The sequence below is a fragment of the Abramis brama genome (assembly GCF_963993115.1).
Source record: "Abramis brama genome assembly, chromosome: 14".
NCBI lineage: Eukaryota > Metazoa > Chordata > Actinopteri > Cypriniformes > Leuciscidae > Abramis > Abramis brama.
In genome coordinates this window covers 4,456,967-4,470,446 of record NC_139976.1, presented here as the reverse complement: position 1 = coordinate 4,470,446, position 13,480 = coordinate 4,456,967, and the positions used below count along the sequence as shown (strand labels likewise).

General features: G+C 39.4%; 1 protein-coding gene across 2 annotated transcripts in view; it reads right to left on the bottom strand.

Moving 5' to 3' along the window:
* Positions 1-13,480, bottom strand: part of dock1 (dedicator of cytokinesis 1) — a 236,687-nt gene that overhangs the window by 69,031 nt on the left and 154,176 nt on the right. For both annotated transcript variants that reach the window (XM_084134948.1, XM_084134949.1), the window contains exons 28-29: positions 9,651-9,752; positions 6,414-6,508 (exon numbers count right to left, since the gene is read on the bottom strand). In XM_084134948.1, the coding sequence (XP_083991074.1) occupies positions 6,414-6,508; positions 9,651-9,752 (197 nt within the window). The remainder of the gene's footprint in view (positions 1-6,413; positions 6,509-9,650; positions 9,753-13,480) is intronic.

Genomic DNA, 13,480 nt, shown 5'->3' with positions numbered 1-13,480 from the left:
CTACAAGTGAATAACTTCAGCACACAAACACATAGAAGATAAACCGCAAAACAAAACACAAGCATGACCAACTTTAAGTCCTGAAACTAGAAATGCATCTGCGTGGCATGTTTCTGCACACTGTCTGATTCTGCTGTCAATTTTTTATATGAAAACATGGCTCTCGAACCTCAAAACAGTCAGAGAAGTTCAACTCATGGGAAAAAAAGAACAAAAGAAACAAACAAAGAGTGTAAAAGATCCCTCGTGTGTTTGTGATTCAGGGTTGGTCGATCTGAATGGGACTAATAAAAAACAAAAAAGACATTTAAAATGTAATAAATAAATACATAATACAATACAATGACATTAGCAATGGTCCAAATAAAATAAATTAAAATAAAGCAAAATTAAAAATAAATAAATAAAGGTAATAAATATATATCACAATAATGACAGCAGCAATGATCAATCTGAATGGCTCAAATAAAATAAAAAAACGTATTAAATAAACTATATATATGTAACATATTTTTTATTTTATAATAAAAAAAATAACATAAAAAAACCCCGTAAAACTCTGGTCTACACCGAAAGCTGAAAACAATAAAACCCAAGACATTAACACTGTCTATTGAAATAAAACTATTGTGACATTAAACCCCCTTTTGGAGTTTCAAATCTGTATTTTACAGTGAGGACATATATAGGAGCACATCATTCATAACCAATCAAACCATGTGATTCACTCATTCAAACAGATCGAGCCTGAATCATGAGCCGACGGCACATCTTGAGGAGTCCTTTTGCACTCTTTGTTTCTTGAGTGTTTTTGTAAAGTTCATTCTGAATCACAAGAGGCCTACAACAACAGCAAGCAGCAAGCGAACACAACAAATGTCATCATGTGCAAATTGAGTCTCACTGGCTGAATGGAGAGCAGCTCGCAGACTGAGAATGGAAGATTCTGAGAAAGGTCACTGTCGTGAAACAGCACAGAGAGACTGTGGAAACACGAGAAAGAATCAGCTAGCATCAGAAAGACATGATGTCCTCCGGCAGCACATGGAGGAAGCAGATGAAACGCTGACATCAACAAAGGAGATCTCTGGAGATAAAAATCACAAACTTTATGAGACTTTATGTGGGGTAGAGACGGGTTCTTAATAATGCATTGCTAACTTCTGAACCAAAACCATCCCATAAAAACTGCAGTTTACAACGAAAGCAACTCGAGCTCTCCAGGGAACTAGATTTAATCTGGGAAGTTTCTTGATACTACCCTGAACTACAACGTTTCTTTCTCTCACCGAGAGTGAAAACATACAAGTGCAAATTAACAAAACAATCTCTACACTTCAGCACACTTTATTGAGCAAAACTCTGCAGCTTTTTCATAAAATGTATTCCAAATGCATTTTAATAAATAGATACTAAATTATATAAGTACACACACACACACACACACACACACACACACACACACACACACAAATCAATATTTTTTCCAGCAAGGATGCATTAAATTACTGCATCAAATACGACATTAAATTGGCTGCTGAAAATTTAGCTTGGCTGTCACAGGAATAAATTGCATTATAATATATAAAATATGTTATTTTAAAATGTAACAATAACATTTCACAATATTACTGCTTTTACTCTACTTTTGATAAATGTGTTGGTGAGCATTATAAACTTTTTTAAAAGCTCAAAACTTAACGAACCTCAAACTTTTGAATGGTAGTCGTGTGTATATATAATGTCTGGACACATTCATTTATATGAATATCATGTGAATTTTATTGGTGTGACTGTGGCATTACCTGATTTGCATAATTACTATAATTAACCGGTTGCTAAAACAACACCATCAGCAGGTGCTGTTCATTCTTAATGAGAGACATGTTGGGAGAGATAAGTTGAGACAGGTTTTTGAGATAAGATACGTTTAAAAACTGCAGGATCACATTTTCAGACTAGTTTGGGATACTTTTCTGAAAGCTGATGGGAATACAGATCAAAGATGGCAGCTAAACATCAACTTATTTTAAAACTAATTCAAAGTCTGCAAAGTTAATCCAGATAAGAAGTGAGAGAGCTTGTGATCTGTGAGGGCCGCAACCTTTTTAGATTTAATGCAACTTGCAAGCCAGAAAAAAATGGTATATGCACTGTGAATATTATGAACACTTAACACATCCATATTTGCACAGTAAATCTGAGCAAACCTAAAATGATAATTATGCGCCTGGTTGATTTTATCGTTTCACACAGTGTTGCCATGTAAAAACGGGAACCTTCTCTTACACATACAGCTCCTTTATCAACATTAATTCAGCTGGATAAACAAACATCAGATGATATCTAATCTAGGATTGTCCATTAACTGAGCGCAGGTGTCCTCATTCAACAACACCTGCATTCTGCCATGAAAGTGACTGAAGGTGTTAATCACATCCTGGAAGAAATAGAAACACTCTTCCAGGAGTGTTAGACTGGTTCCCGGCAGCTCACGGTTCAGGCGTTCATATAGAGCATATATTTACACCACGACAAGATGCTGCAACAAAACAAAGCATCCCTCGGACCCCTCACACAGACTGTGAACATCTAAGTGCTGTTTTATTTTTAGTCATTTTCACAGTATTTATTTATGATGTCTTCATATCACATTGTTAACATCCAAAGTTACACCTCCAGTTATTTCTACTCAACTTGAAAACACAAATGGAAGGCCTTATAGAGAAGTATTGCTCAGGGTATGACATGAACAATAATATTCAAAGTATTAAAGGTCCTGTATTATGCCCCTTTTCACAAGATGTAAAATAAGTCTCTGATGTCCCCAGAGTGTGTATGTGAAGTTTCAGCTCAAAATACCCAACAGATCATTTTTACAGCATGTTTAAATTGTCATTTTTTGGGGCTCAGAAAAACGCGCTGTTTTAGTGTGTGTGTACCCTTTAAATGCAAATGAGCTGCTGCTGCACGGCACAGGGGGCGGAGCTTCATGAGCTCGCGCTCAGTCTCTCAGGACAATTTCATCTCAAGGAATGATGATAATATCAGAAACTCTCAGTAACGGTGTTCATTTCGAGTCGGACAATAATGCCTACAGAGTCAGAGTGCTGTATAGAGATGGAACAGGTATAGTTTAGTAGTTTAATTACAGTTATAACGTATTTGTCATCTGCTTGTATGTATCCATTATTAATAGCCTACAAGTCTGCTGTTTCGGATCAGGTCCGAATGATGATCAAACATATACTGATGAGTTTAATAAAGTTTATTGTACATAACACAAAAGATGAAGCGTCAGTTTTACTTCAGAAAATCACCGTAAGAGCTGAGTAAACACAGTAAGTTATAAGAAGTGCGCAAGTACATAAACGAATTTCGGTAGAGTTGAGGGAGCATTTTCTTTAAAAATAAAATAATTCCACCTCGTCTTCAGCGGCTGCCTCAGATTTCGGGAGTAAATAGAGAGAGCTATGTGGATTAATACATCCAGCCACACAACACCTACAACGCTTGGGAGACATTCTCATCTATGGCTGTGAACTCGATCAGGGCGGGTCTATGTTGAAACGGCAGTGTCTGTCAACACTCGTGGGCGGGGCCTGTGCTTAGTGACGTCACTAAAACAGCATTCTGAAAACAGGACGTTGGGAGACAGTGTTGATGATTTATGGGGATTAATAAAAAAGGAGTGAGTGGATTTTTATCACTATTGGCTGGTTGTGTACACACACTGCCAACACACATTTATGTCCAAACAGCATGCAAAAGTGAATTTTGCATAATAGGGGACCTTAAAAATATTAGTTAACTGGACCATTTAATTGAATGTCTGTGATTCATGATGCTGTGTAACATCGCTGTCGGTCAGGAAAGGTAGTCAGAGAGCGATACAGTACGGCTCTTATCCGCCTCCATCAATGACGCCCACTGAGTGCGTTACAGAGAGAGAGACTGTACATTGTGTCTCGTGCACCTGTTGACTCCACTTTCCAGAGCACAGGATGTGATGCGCGCACCTGCAGGGGGTTCTCCATCAGCGCTCCGACACACAGGTGGCTTCTGCCAGACTCTATGAATTCCAATATCAAAGCCTGACCCCCGACCTCTCCGCCAATCAAACCAGGACACGGCAGCTGGCGGCAACACAATCTCAACAGTATTCCTCCACAGCGGAGAGAAGCACAGGAATATATTAGACGCACAAATAAATCAAAACATCAGAGCCGCATATTTCATCCTGCCATGTCTACAATCCCAGCACGGATAGACAGGAAAATTACTGAGAACTTCAGAGAGTATCTGTGCGATCTTACACTGAATCTTATTTCTATCCGGTTTCCTTGAACATCAGAGCTTCTCATCACATTCACTCATCTGAAGAGCACCGGCCTACTTTATTTACAACAGAAGATAACCAAGAGAAATGAGACGAGAGTGGTGCTTACATGTGCACAAGCCTCCGCCACGAGGATAGAGTGATGCTATAAAGTTAACACAGTGTTCTGGGTGGCTGCATGTGCTATGTGGTCGCTAGGGTGTTATGGGTGGTTGCAAGTAATCCTCAAGTCTCTGTGGCCCTGTTTACAACTGCGGTTTTGGTCACAAGTGGACGACGCTAAATACAGGTGTAAACGGGGTGTGAAACGTCTTGAGCTTGTCTGCTTTCGATCATTTTCAGGTAGTCGAAAACGCATTCGACCGGATTGATTTCATAGTGTAAACGCTCATGTTGCCGAATGCGTTCGAACGGCGCAAAAGACTGTCTTCTCTCCGCATACTGACCTCATGTGTAAACATTACGGGAAGAGAGCTAGACTCACAGGATTTAAACTTTGACGGCTGAAGACACGAGTTTGGTTTGAAGATGAAAATCTTACCAAGCACAATGTTCTCTCACCATTCCTGATTTCTAACACACACTCACAGTGATCGGCGTGGTCTTGTGCAGATATCAGAGGAGAAACGGAAGCTGCTGCTCTTCACATGTTTTTCTGTCATCTCCTTTCAATTGTGCAAGCTTATTTTGGCCCTCAGATTGAAAGATCTGAAAAAAGCATTCATTTACCCACCCTTCTGAGAAATCAGGACAGAAGTGGTTGAAAGTGGACAAAAGAGACGGATTAAAAACACCAGGTGTAAATGTGAATGTTCATTTACTTGAGATCCTATCAACCAAATCTTAATACCAGGAGTCAACAGAACAGGGCCAGTGATATTCTAGTCTCTAGATATGGCTTGGGTCCCTCCAACAATGCAAGGATTTTTTCCACCTGTTTCTTCATCCACAGTGCAAAAAAAATAAAACAATGGTCTGATCACTTAGTAAAGTAACAGCACACCTGTCCTCACTGTTTTGTTTGTAAGTGTAAGCCAAGCACCAAAAATAGTTGGTATAAGAATAAGTATGATCAATATTAAGAACTCATGCTTGCCTCAGCAAAAAACGGCAATTATACAGACAAACAAGAAGGTTCAAGGATGCTCGGAAAACTCTCCAAGTCTGCGACAGGAAACTCATGTGTGACTTCCTGCTGGCTGTGAAAACACACTTAACCTTCATCTTCACAGTCACGCTGGACGCGGTTTGGCAGAGGAGTTGAGAAGAGAGGCATGAATAATACACAACAAGAGAAATAAAGAGACACACACACAAACACACACACCAAGATTCATAATTCATATCTTTCATTTCAGCAGCCGCCACACTTCTGATAGAGCGAGAACAGAGTGAATACACACAGGTGCACACAGAAACGCTACATGCCTGACACACACACACTAACTGATGCTGCACTGATGGGAAAAAAAATATTCGCAAACACATTCTTGGCCATTTCTGACTGCTGTTTCTAAGCAACAGTGGCGTGTGTTGAAGGGAGAGAGAGAGTTCATGTAAGCGATGCTCCCTCTAAGCTGCACGTGTACACGACTGCACATTTCTGATGTTCCTCCAGCGCAAAATTGAAAAAAGAAAATTTGCACAGAAGATTGACTCAAAACTTTGTTGGGGGGGAAACAAGATTTACTGAATCAGAGCTAAATGAATGAACTGCATTTCAACTAGTTCATTTAAGTCAACATGAAACCTCACTGGAAACCAGAAAGTCCTATAACAGGGCAGACAAAAAGTTTCCAAATGCACAAACACCCACAGTCTCATCTCAAACAAACAAGCTGTGTTTAGAAAGACAACACATTTTGATATCCAACCAGTTTCATCAATAACTATCATCCTGACACAGTTAGCTGAAATATTTTGCAATTTACACACACGAGTTAGTGACGGTAGAGAACACACAGCCTGGTTTCTGCTCTGGCGATTAAAGGATCTGAACAACAGAAACAGGTTTTGCCGATGAAGATTTGAAGATTTGTTAGCAAACAGCATGAAGCACATCTACTGTACTTACTTATTTTGCATCATGTTCATTATGACCCAGTCAGCAGGATAGACATTTTTTCCGATGAGATCCTTAAACATGATGAACGTCTCCATGAGGAAATCCTAAAGGAGAGTTGCAGTGTTTTAGATGAACAGGACATGACAAAAACATACAGAAGGATGAAAATATATTATTTATTTAAATCATTAAAACATATTTATACATACAGTGAGGAAAATAAGTATTTGAACACCCTGCTATTTTGCAAGTTCGCCCACTTAGAAATCATGGAGGGGTCTGAAATTGTCATCGTAGGTGCATGTCCACTGTGAGAGACATAATCAAAAAAAAAAAAAAATCCAGAAATCACAATGTATGATTTTTTAACAATTTATTTATATGATACAGCTGCAAATAAGTATTTGAACACCTGAGAAAATCAATGTTAATATTTGGTACAGTAGCCTTTGTTTGCAATTACAGAGGTCAAACGTTTCCTGTAGTTTTTCACCAGGTTTGCACACACTGCAGGAGGGATTTTGGCCCACTCCTCCACACAGATCTTCTCTAGATCAGTCAGGTTTCTGGGCTGTCGCTGAGAAACACAGAGTTTGAGCTCCCTCCAAAGATTCCCTATTGGGTTTAGGTCTGGAGACTGGCTAGGCCACGCCAGAACCTTGATGCTTCTTACAGAGCCACTCCTTGGTTATCCTGGCTGTGTGCTTCGGGTCATTGTCATGTTGGAAGACCCAGCCTCGACCCATCTTCAATGCTCTAACTGAGGGAAGGAGGTTGTTCACCAAAATCTCGCAATACATGGCCCCGGTCATCCTCTCCTTAATACAGTGCAGTTGCCCTGTCCCATGTGCAGAAAAACACCCCCAAAGCATGATGCTACCACCCCCATGCTTCACAGTAGGGATGGTGTTCTTGGGATGGTACTCATCATTCTTCTTCCTCCAAACACGTTTAGTGGAATTATGACCAAAAAGTTCTATTTTGGTCTCATCTGACCACATGACTTTCTCCCATGACTCCTCTGGATCATCCAAATGGTCATTGGCAAACTTAAGACGGGCCTTGACATGTGCTGGTTTAAGCAGGGGAACCTTCCGTGCCATGCATGATTTCAAACCATGACGTCTTAGTGTATTACCAACAGTAACCTTGGAAACGGTGGTCCCAGCTCTTTTCAGGTCATTGACCAGCTCCTCCCGTGTAGTTCTGGGCTGATTTCTCACCTTTCTTAGGATCATTGAGACCCCACGAGGTGAGATCTTGCATGGAGCCCCAGTCTGAGGGAGATTGACAGTCATGTTTAGCTTCTTCCATTTTCTAATGATTGCTCCAACAGTGGACCTTTTTTCACCAAGCTGCTTGGCAATTTCCCCGTAGCCCTTTCCAGCCTTGTGGAGGTGTACAATTTTGTCTCTAGTGTCTTTGGACAGCTCTTTGGTCTTGGCCATGTTAGTAGTTGGATTCTTACTGATTGTATGGGGTGGACAGGTGTCTTTATGCAGCTAACGACCTCAAACAGGTGCATCTAATTTAGGATAATAAATGGAGTGGAGGTGGACATTTTAAAGGCAGACTAACAGGTCTTTGAGGGTCAGAATTCTAGCTGATAGACAGGTGTTCAAATACTTATTTGCAGCTGTATCATACAAATAAATAGTTAAAAAATCATATATTGTGATTTGTGGATTTTTTTTTTTTAGATTATGTCTCTCACAGTGGACATGCACCTACGATGACAATTTCAGACCCTCCATGATTTCTAAGTGGGAGAACTTGCAAAATAGCAGGGTGTTCAAATACTTATTTTCCTCACTGTAAATATGATTTATATAGTCAAGTCAAGTCAAGTCAAGTCATCTTCATTTATATAGCGCATTTAACAATGTAGATTGTTCCAAAGCGGCTTTACATTGATAATAGGAAATTAAAGTAACAGATTGTTTGGGCTTTATAGCAGCTCTAGAATAAAGTTATTGTCCAGCTAAAGTAAGTTTTGATTGATTCACTTTCCTAGCAAAGATCATTAGTTATTAACTTAGCCGCTAACATGACACCGTTTTAACAGAAAACTCAAGTTCTTTCTGCGCAAACTTCAATAACGCAAACCCGTGAGAACGCTGATGGCGTGCACATGCGTATTACGAGTTCAGCCTATAGGTATGTGCGTTTGAATATATATATATATATACAGTACCAGTCAAAAGTTTGGAAACATTACTATTTTTAATGTTTTTGAAAGAAGTCTCTTATGCTCATCAAGCCTGCAGTTAAAAAAACAAAAAAAAACAAAAAAAACAGTAATATTATGAAATATTATTACAATTTAAAATAATGGTTCTCTTTTTTAATATATTTTAAAATGTAATTTATTTTTGTGATGCAAAGCTGAATTTTCATCAGCAAGTACTCCAGTCTTTGGTGTCTTATGATCCTTCAGTTCCATCATTCTAATATGATAATTTGATACTCAGTTATTATCAATGATGGAAACACTGCTGTTTAATATATTTTTTTGGAATACTTTTTTCAGGATTCATTGATGAGTAAAACGTTAACAGCATTTATTCATAAAAACAGCATTTATTCAAAATAAAAACATTTCTAACAATATAAATCGTCACCATCACCTTTTATCAATTTAACGCATCCTTGTTGAATTAAAGTACTAATTTTATTTAAAAAAAAATAGTTATTGTTCCCAAACTTTTGAACGGTAGTGTATATTGTTACAAAAGATTTCTATTCTAAATAAATACAGTTCTTTAACTTTTTATTCATCAAATAATCCTGAAAAAAGTATCTCAGGTTATAAATTAATATGAAGCAGCACAACTGTTTCCAACATTGATCATAAATCATCATATTAGAATGATTTCTGAAGGATCATAAGACACCAAAGACTGGAGTACTTGCTGATGAAAATTCAGCTTTGCATCACAAAAATAAATTACATTTTAAAGTATATTAAAAAAGAGAACCATTATTTTAAATTGTAATAATATTTCATAATATTACTGTTTTTTTTTGTTTGTTTGTTTTTTTTAACTGCAGGCTTGATGAGCATAAGAGACTTCTTTCAAAAACATTAAAAAAAGTAACGTTTCCAAACTTTTGACTGGTACTGTATATATGTATATACTGTATATAGAGTACCCCCCCCCCCCCCCCACTTAGTATATACATATGTCTACATGTGGGTTGGGAGTAAAGAGTTCCTCATGAAGTTTTTGTTGGCATAGAACTCACCACCACGTCTGTGCGCATCTTCCCAAAGGTGCTGATGAGGTGGGCGTAGTGATAGTCGTCCATCTGCCGCAGAGTGGCGGTCATACACGCTACGAAACTGCCCTGCAAGAAGACAGACAGACAGACAGATGATCAGTGACAGCACAACACCTACAGCACCTGTCAGTCAAACACTGACAGTTCATGGCTGTCAGGAGCAAAGATCTGCTATTAAAGTGCCAAAAACCCTTCAATAAGAACCTGACGCACCGTAACGGCCAGAGATTTCACAGAGAAACACAACAAAATTAAAGAGTGCAACAATTCCAGAAAGTTTTTCTCATTAACAGCATTTCTGACATAAAAGTAATGTGGTGAACAGTGAGTGTTTGACATCAATATTTCTCCAATCTGATTACAGCAGTGAGAAACACACAGTGGGAATCTAATGATACTTTCACTTTCCCACAAACGGGAATTGGGAGCAATATAACATGCATTTAACCAGAAACCAATTGCTAAGAGATGAAACGGAGGGGAAAAACTCATTTACAATTCAAAACACAGCAAAAAGACAGTAAAACACCTCAAACAAGCAGTGGGAATCAAATCAGCACAGCTTATTATAAAATGTCACATTACCTGATATTCCTGATACTTGATATTCAAATGTCATTTATGCAACATCAATATAATGAGAAGAAGAGAGTTAAAACATATTCATAACCTCTTACTCAATAAAACCTTAAATAAACTATAAGCAAGCAAAGGCATGGTTTCTTTTTCTTTTTTTTAATGGAAGTTAAGGTGTTGATGGAAGAAACCTCGGCTAACATTATGAGTGGAATTAAGGGGGGACATAATTACAAATGACAACATGTGGCAGTCTTATTAGTTTAAAAGCCATTTCATTCATCTTTGCTCATTTGCAGCCATCTAAGAGGAGGAAGGAAATTTCCAAAAGATTCCACATGAACAAGCACTGTGAATAGCAAGCAGACGCACATGAAGCCTCTGCACTTTGAAAGTGTGACCGGGGCTATTCTGCGTTTCCTCGGCTTGATTTTCATTTGCAAGTGTTTCCTGCAGCGGTAATTAGGTCTGGCCTACATAACTCAGCAGAAACACAACACACAGCGCATGTTCATCACTAGATTCCTCTCTTTTTCTCTCTCCATCTCACCTTAAGGAGAAAATACTGTTGTTCTGCAGAACTTAAGTGGTAAAACTGGGGTCTTCTGTGAAAAAATCATGTGCAATACGTTTACACAACTGTAGGAAAAACAACACAAATGCTGTCAGCTGAAGTTACAGTATTTCAGAGGCCGGACAGCACTAAGTTTATTTTCCACGCTGTGTAAAGAACACAGTAAACACAGTTAGCTTAGGGCCTTGCCGTTCTGCTAATGTGGTTCGATAGCTAATATTTGTGTTAACTGAACATCCTATCTGAGCCTTTGTGTTTGAACAGGACTCATAATGGCAGACAACACCGGCATCACACATGACACAATATCAATGCTGTGAGTTCAAGATACTCCACCATATCATTTACTCACCTAACTATTAACTTATACTGTTATTCACTTAAAACATTAAGTGAGTCCCAGACTCACATTAAGGATAAATATAACAGATGAAACCCATTACCAAAGGTGATCTGACAACTGATACATGAAACACTGACACATAGGCTAAAGCTAAGAGGAGATAAAACAGGAGATGAAGGACAATTGAATAAATGTTTAATATTTAAAGAGTAAGTGAGGATGACCTGAGTGATATGGGTGATGGACGATTGAGAGTCAGGAATGGAAGCGCTGGCAGAAAAAAAGCCTTGGTAACTCATAGCCAGAGTCATGCAGCCAAAACTGAATTAAAGCGTGAGTGAACGCCAGATTGAAATGAGTCTGAACCAGCAGCCATTCACGTCTGCAATGAGACACGCAGATATCAGTGTGTCCTGCTGTGAGATGAGGAGTGAGGAACAATGACTCTCACTCACTCCCTTCAGCATCTGTGAGCATGCCATTATTCCTGATGAAGGATCCTGGTACTTTACTAGAATATAACCGATTCCTGCTGAGAATTAGTCATGGAGGAATTACACATGATTACGTTTCTCTGCAGTGGAGTCCTTCAACCACCTGACTGCACTTCAGTCTCTACAAGATCTGACAAGACTGAACCTCTACAGTAGATATAACCTGTCCAGTCTCTCTCCATCTCTCACTCTCTGATGGATCAAAGGAAAGAAAAAATTGAAAGGGATGGATAGAAAAAATAGACGAATCAACCAAAAAAAAATTAAAGATGGATGGATGGATTGATGGACGGACGGAACAATAAATGGATGGTCGGATGGATGGATGGATGGGTGGAAAATTGAAAGTATGCAGATCTGCATCTCGCAGACTGACTTGAACATAATGAATTAATAGTGCTATGATGGAAGAGGCTTTTAATCATGTTTTAGAGTTTCGGTGACAGGTATCCTGAGTGGACGGGAATCCTGCAGCTGCGATTCACACACACATCTCAGCAGACAGAGACAAAGCCAGCATCCTCTAAGGTTCATCTCTCCCTTCATCTGTATTGTGCTCCTCAGCCCGTTACCATGGAAACTGTTTTCTTAAGGAGGTCGATCAAATAAAAGTCAGAGAGAAAGAATGAGATCTTCCTGGAGAGTTTCCCCAACTTCAGCTCCAGAGATTCCTCAAGGTCAGTCCGTTCCTGCGGTTCACTCTGCTCAACACGAGGAGCTGATCAACCACACGTAACATGACCAGACATCACTGAACAGCAACAGCAAAAAAAAAAAAAAAAAAAAAAGTGTATAGGCGTGGCCAACACCTTGGAAAGTCAATCAGAAAACTAATCTGAGCACAAATCAATTACACCACCTTTAACCAAGACATTATTATTTTAACGATCTGAAACGCAAGCAACTTTGTGGGTGGATCTCGGCTGTTGCTATTATACCGGCAGGATAAATGACTCTTGCGCCCGACGCAAATCTAAAATGGGTTGATCTGAAGTAGCTACATTACTCATATGTGGTTTGGGCTAAACGTGAAATAAACCAATCAGAGCGTCATCTCACATTCCCTTTAAAAGCAGGCGCGCTTGTTCCATGACAGACTGCTATTATAACAGCGGATTTGCCAGGCGCGCGCCAGGAGCGGTTCACAGCCGAGGAGACCGACGTTCGTCGGGGCCGTAAAAGACAGAGAAGTGACATTGTATGGGGATGGAGAAACCCACCCAAATTATCTTCGGTTAAACAGGCGTATAATAATTTGGGTAAATGTGTAAGCTAGATTTATGCCTAATTTTCCTTGTAATTATGTATGGTTTGCAAAAATGTCAACTGCTGCGTCTGTGTAGATGAGAGAAGCAAAGTGTATGCTGTTGTGCACACGCTACATTATGGCCAAGCATGCACCCTTAAAATAGCCTCTGAATAACGCGCCACTGACTTTAGACTAGGTTTTTCCTGGTCTGTGGCGGAATTGTTTTCTGGAACTGCAAAATAGCACCAGGGAAAGTTTGCGCCGGAACACGCCTCCTCTTTTCGCTGAACCGCCTCCGGGAGCGCAAGTTCATTCCCTAATTTACCGACATGCGTCTGTGGAGGGAAAAGTCCGCTGTGCGTCGGGTGCAAAATAGGAATGAAACATGCGTCGGTGTACAAAGTCAATTGCACTGGGTGCAAGATAGGGCCCTATAGCTGCAAGCTAATTTGCATACTACTAGTACTACTATTTTTGTGGAAACCACAACATTGTTTCCATCACACGATACAGTAAACATTTGCAGAGACAGCTGTGAAAAACCCGATAAATGACCTT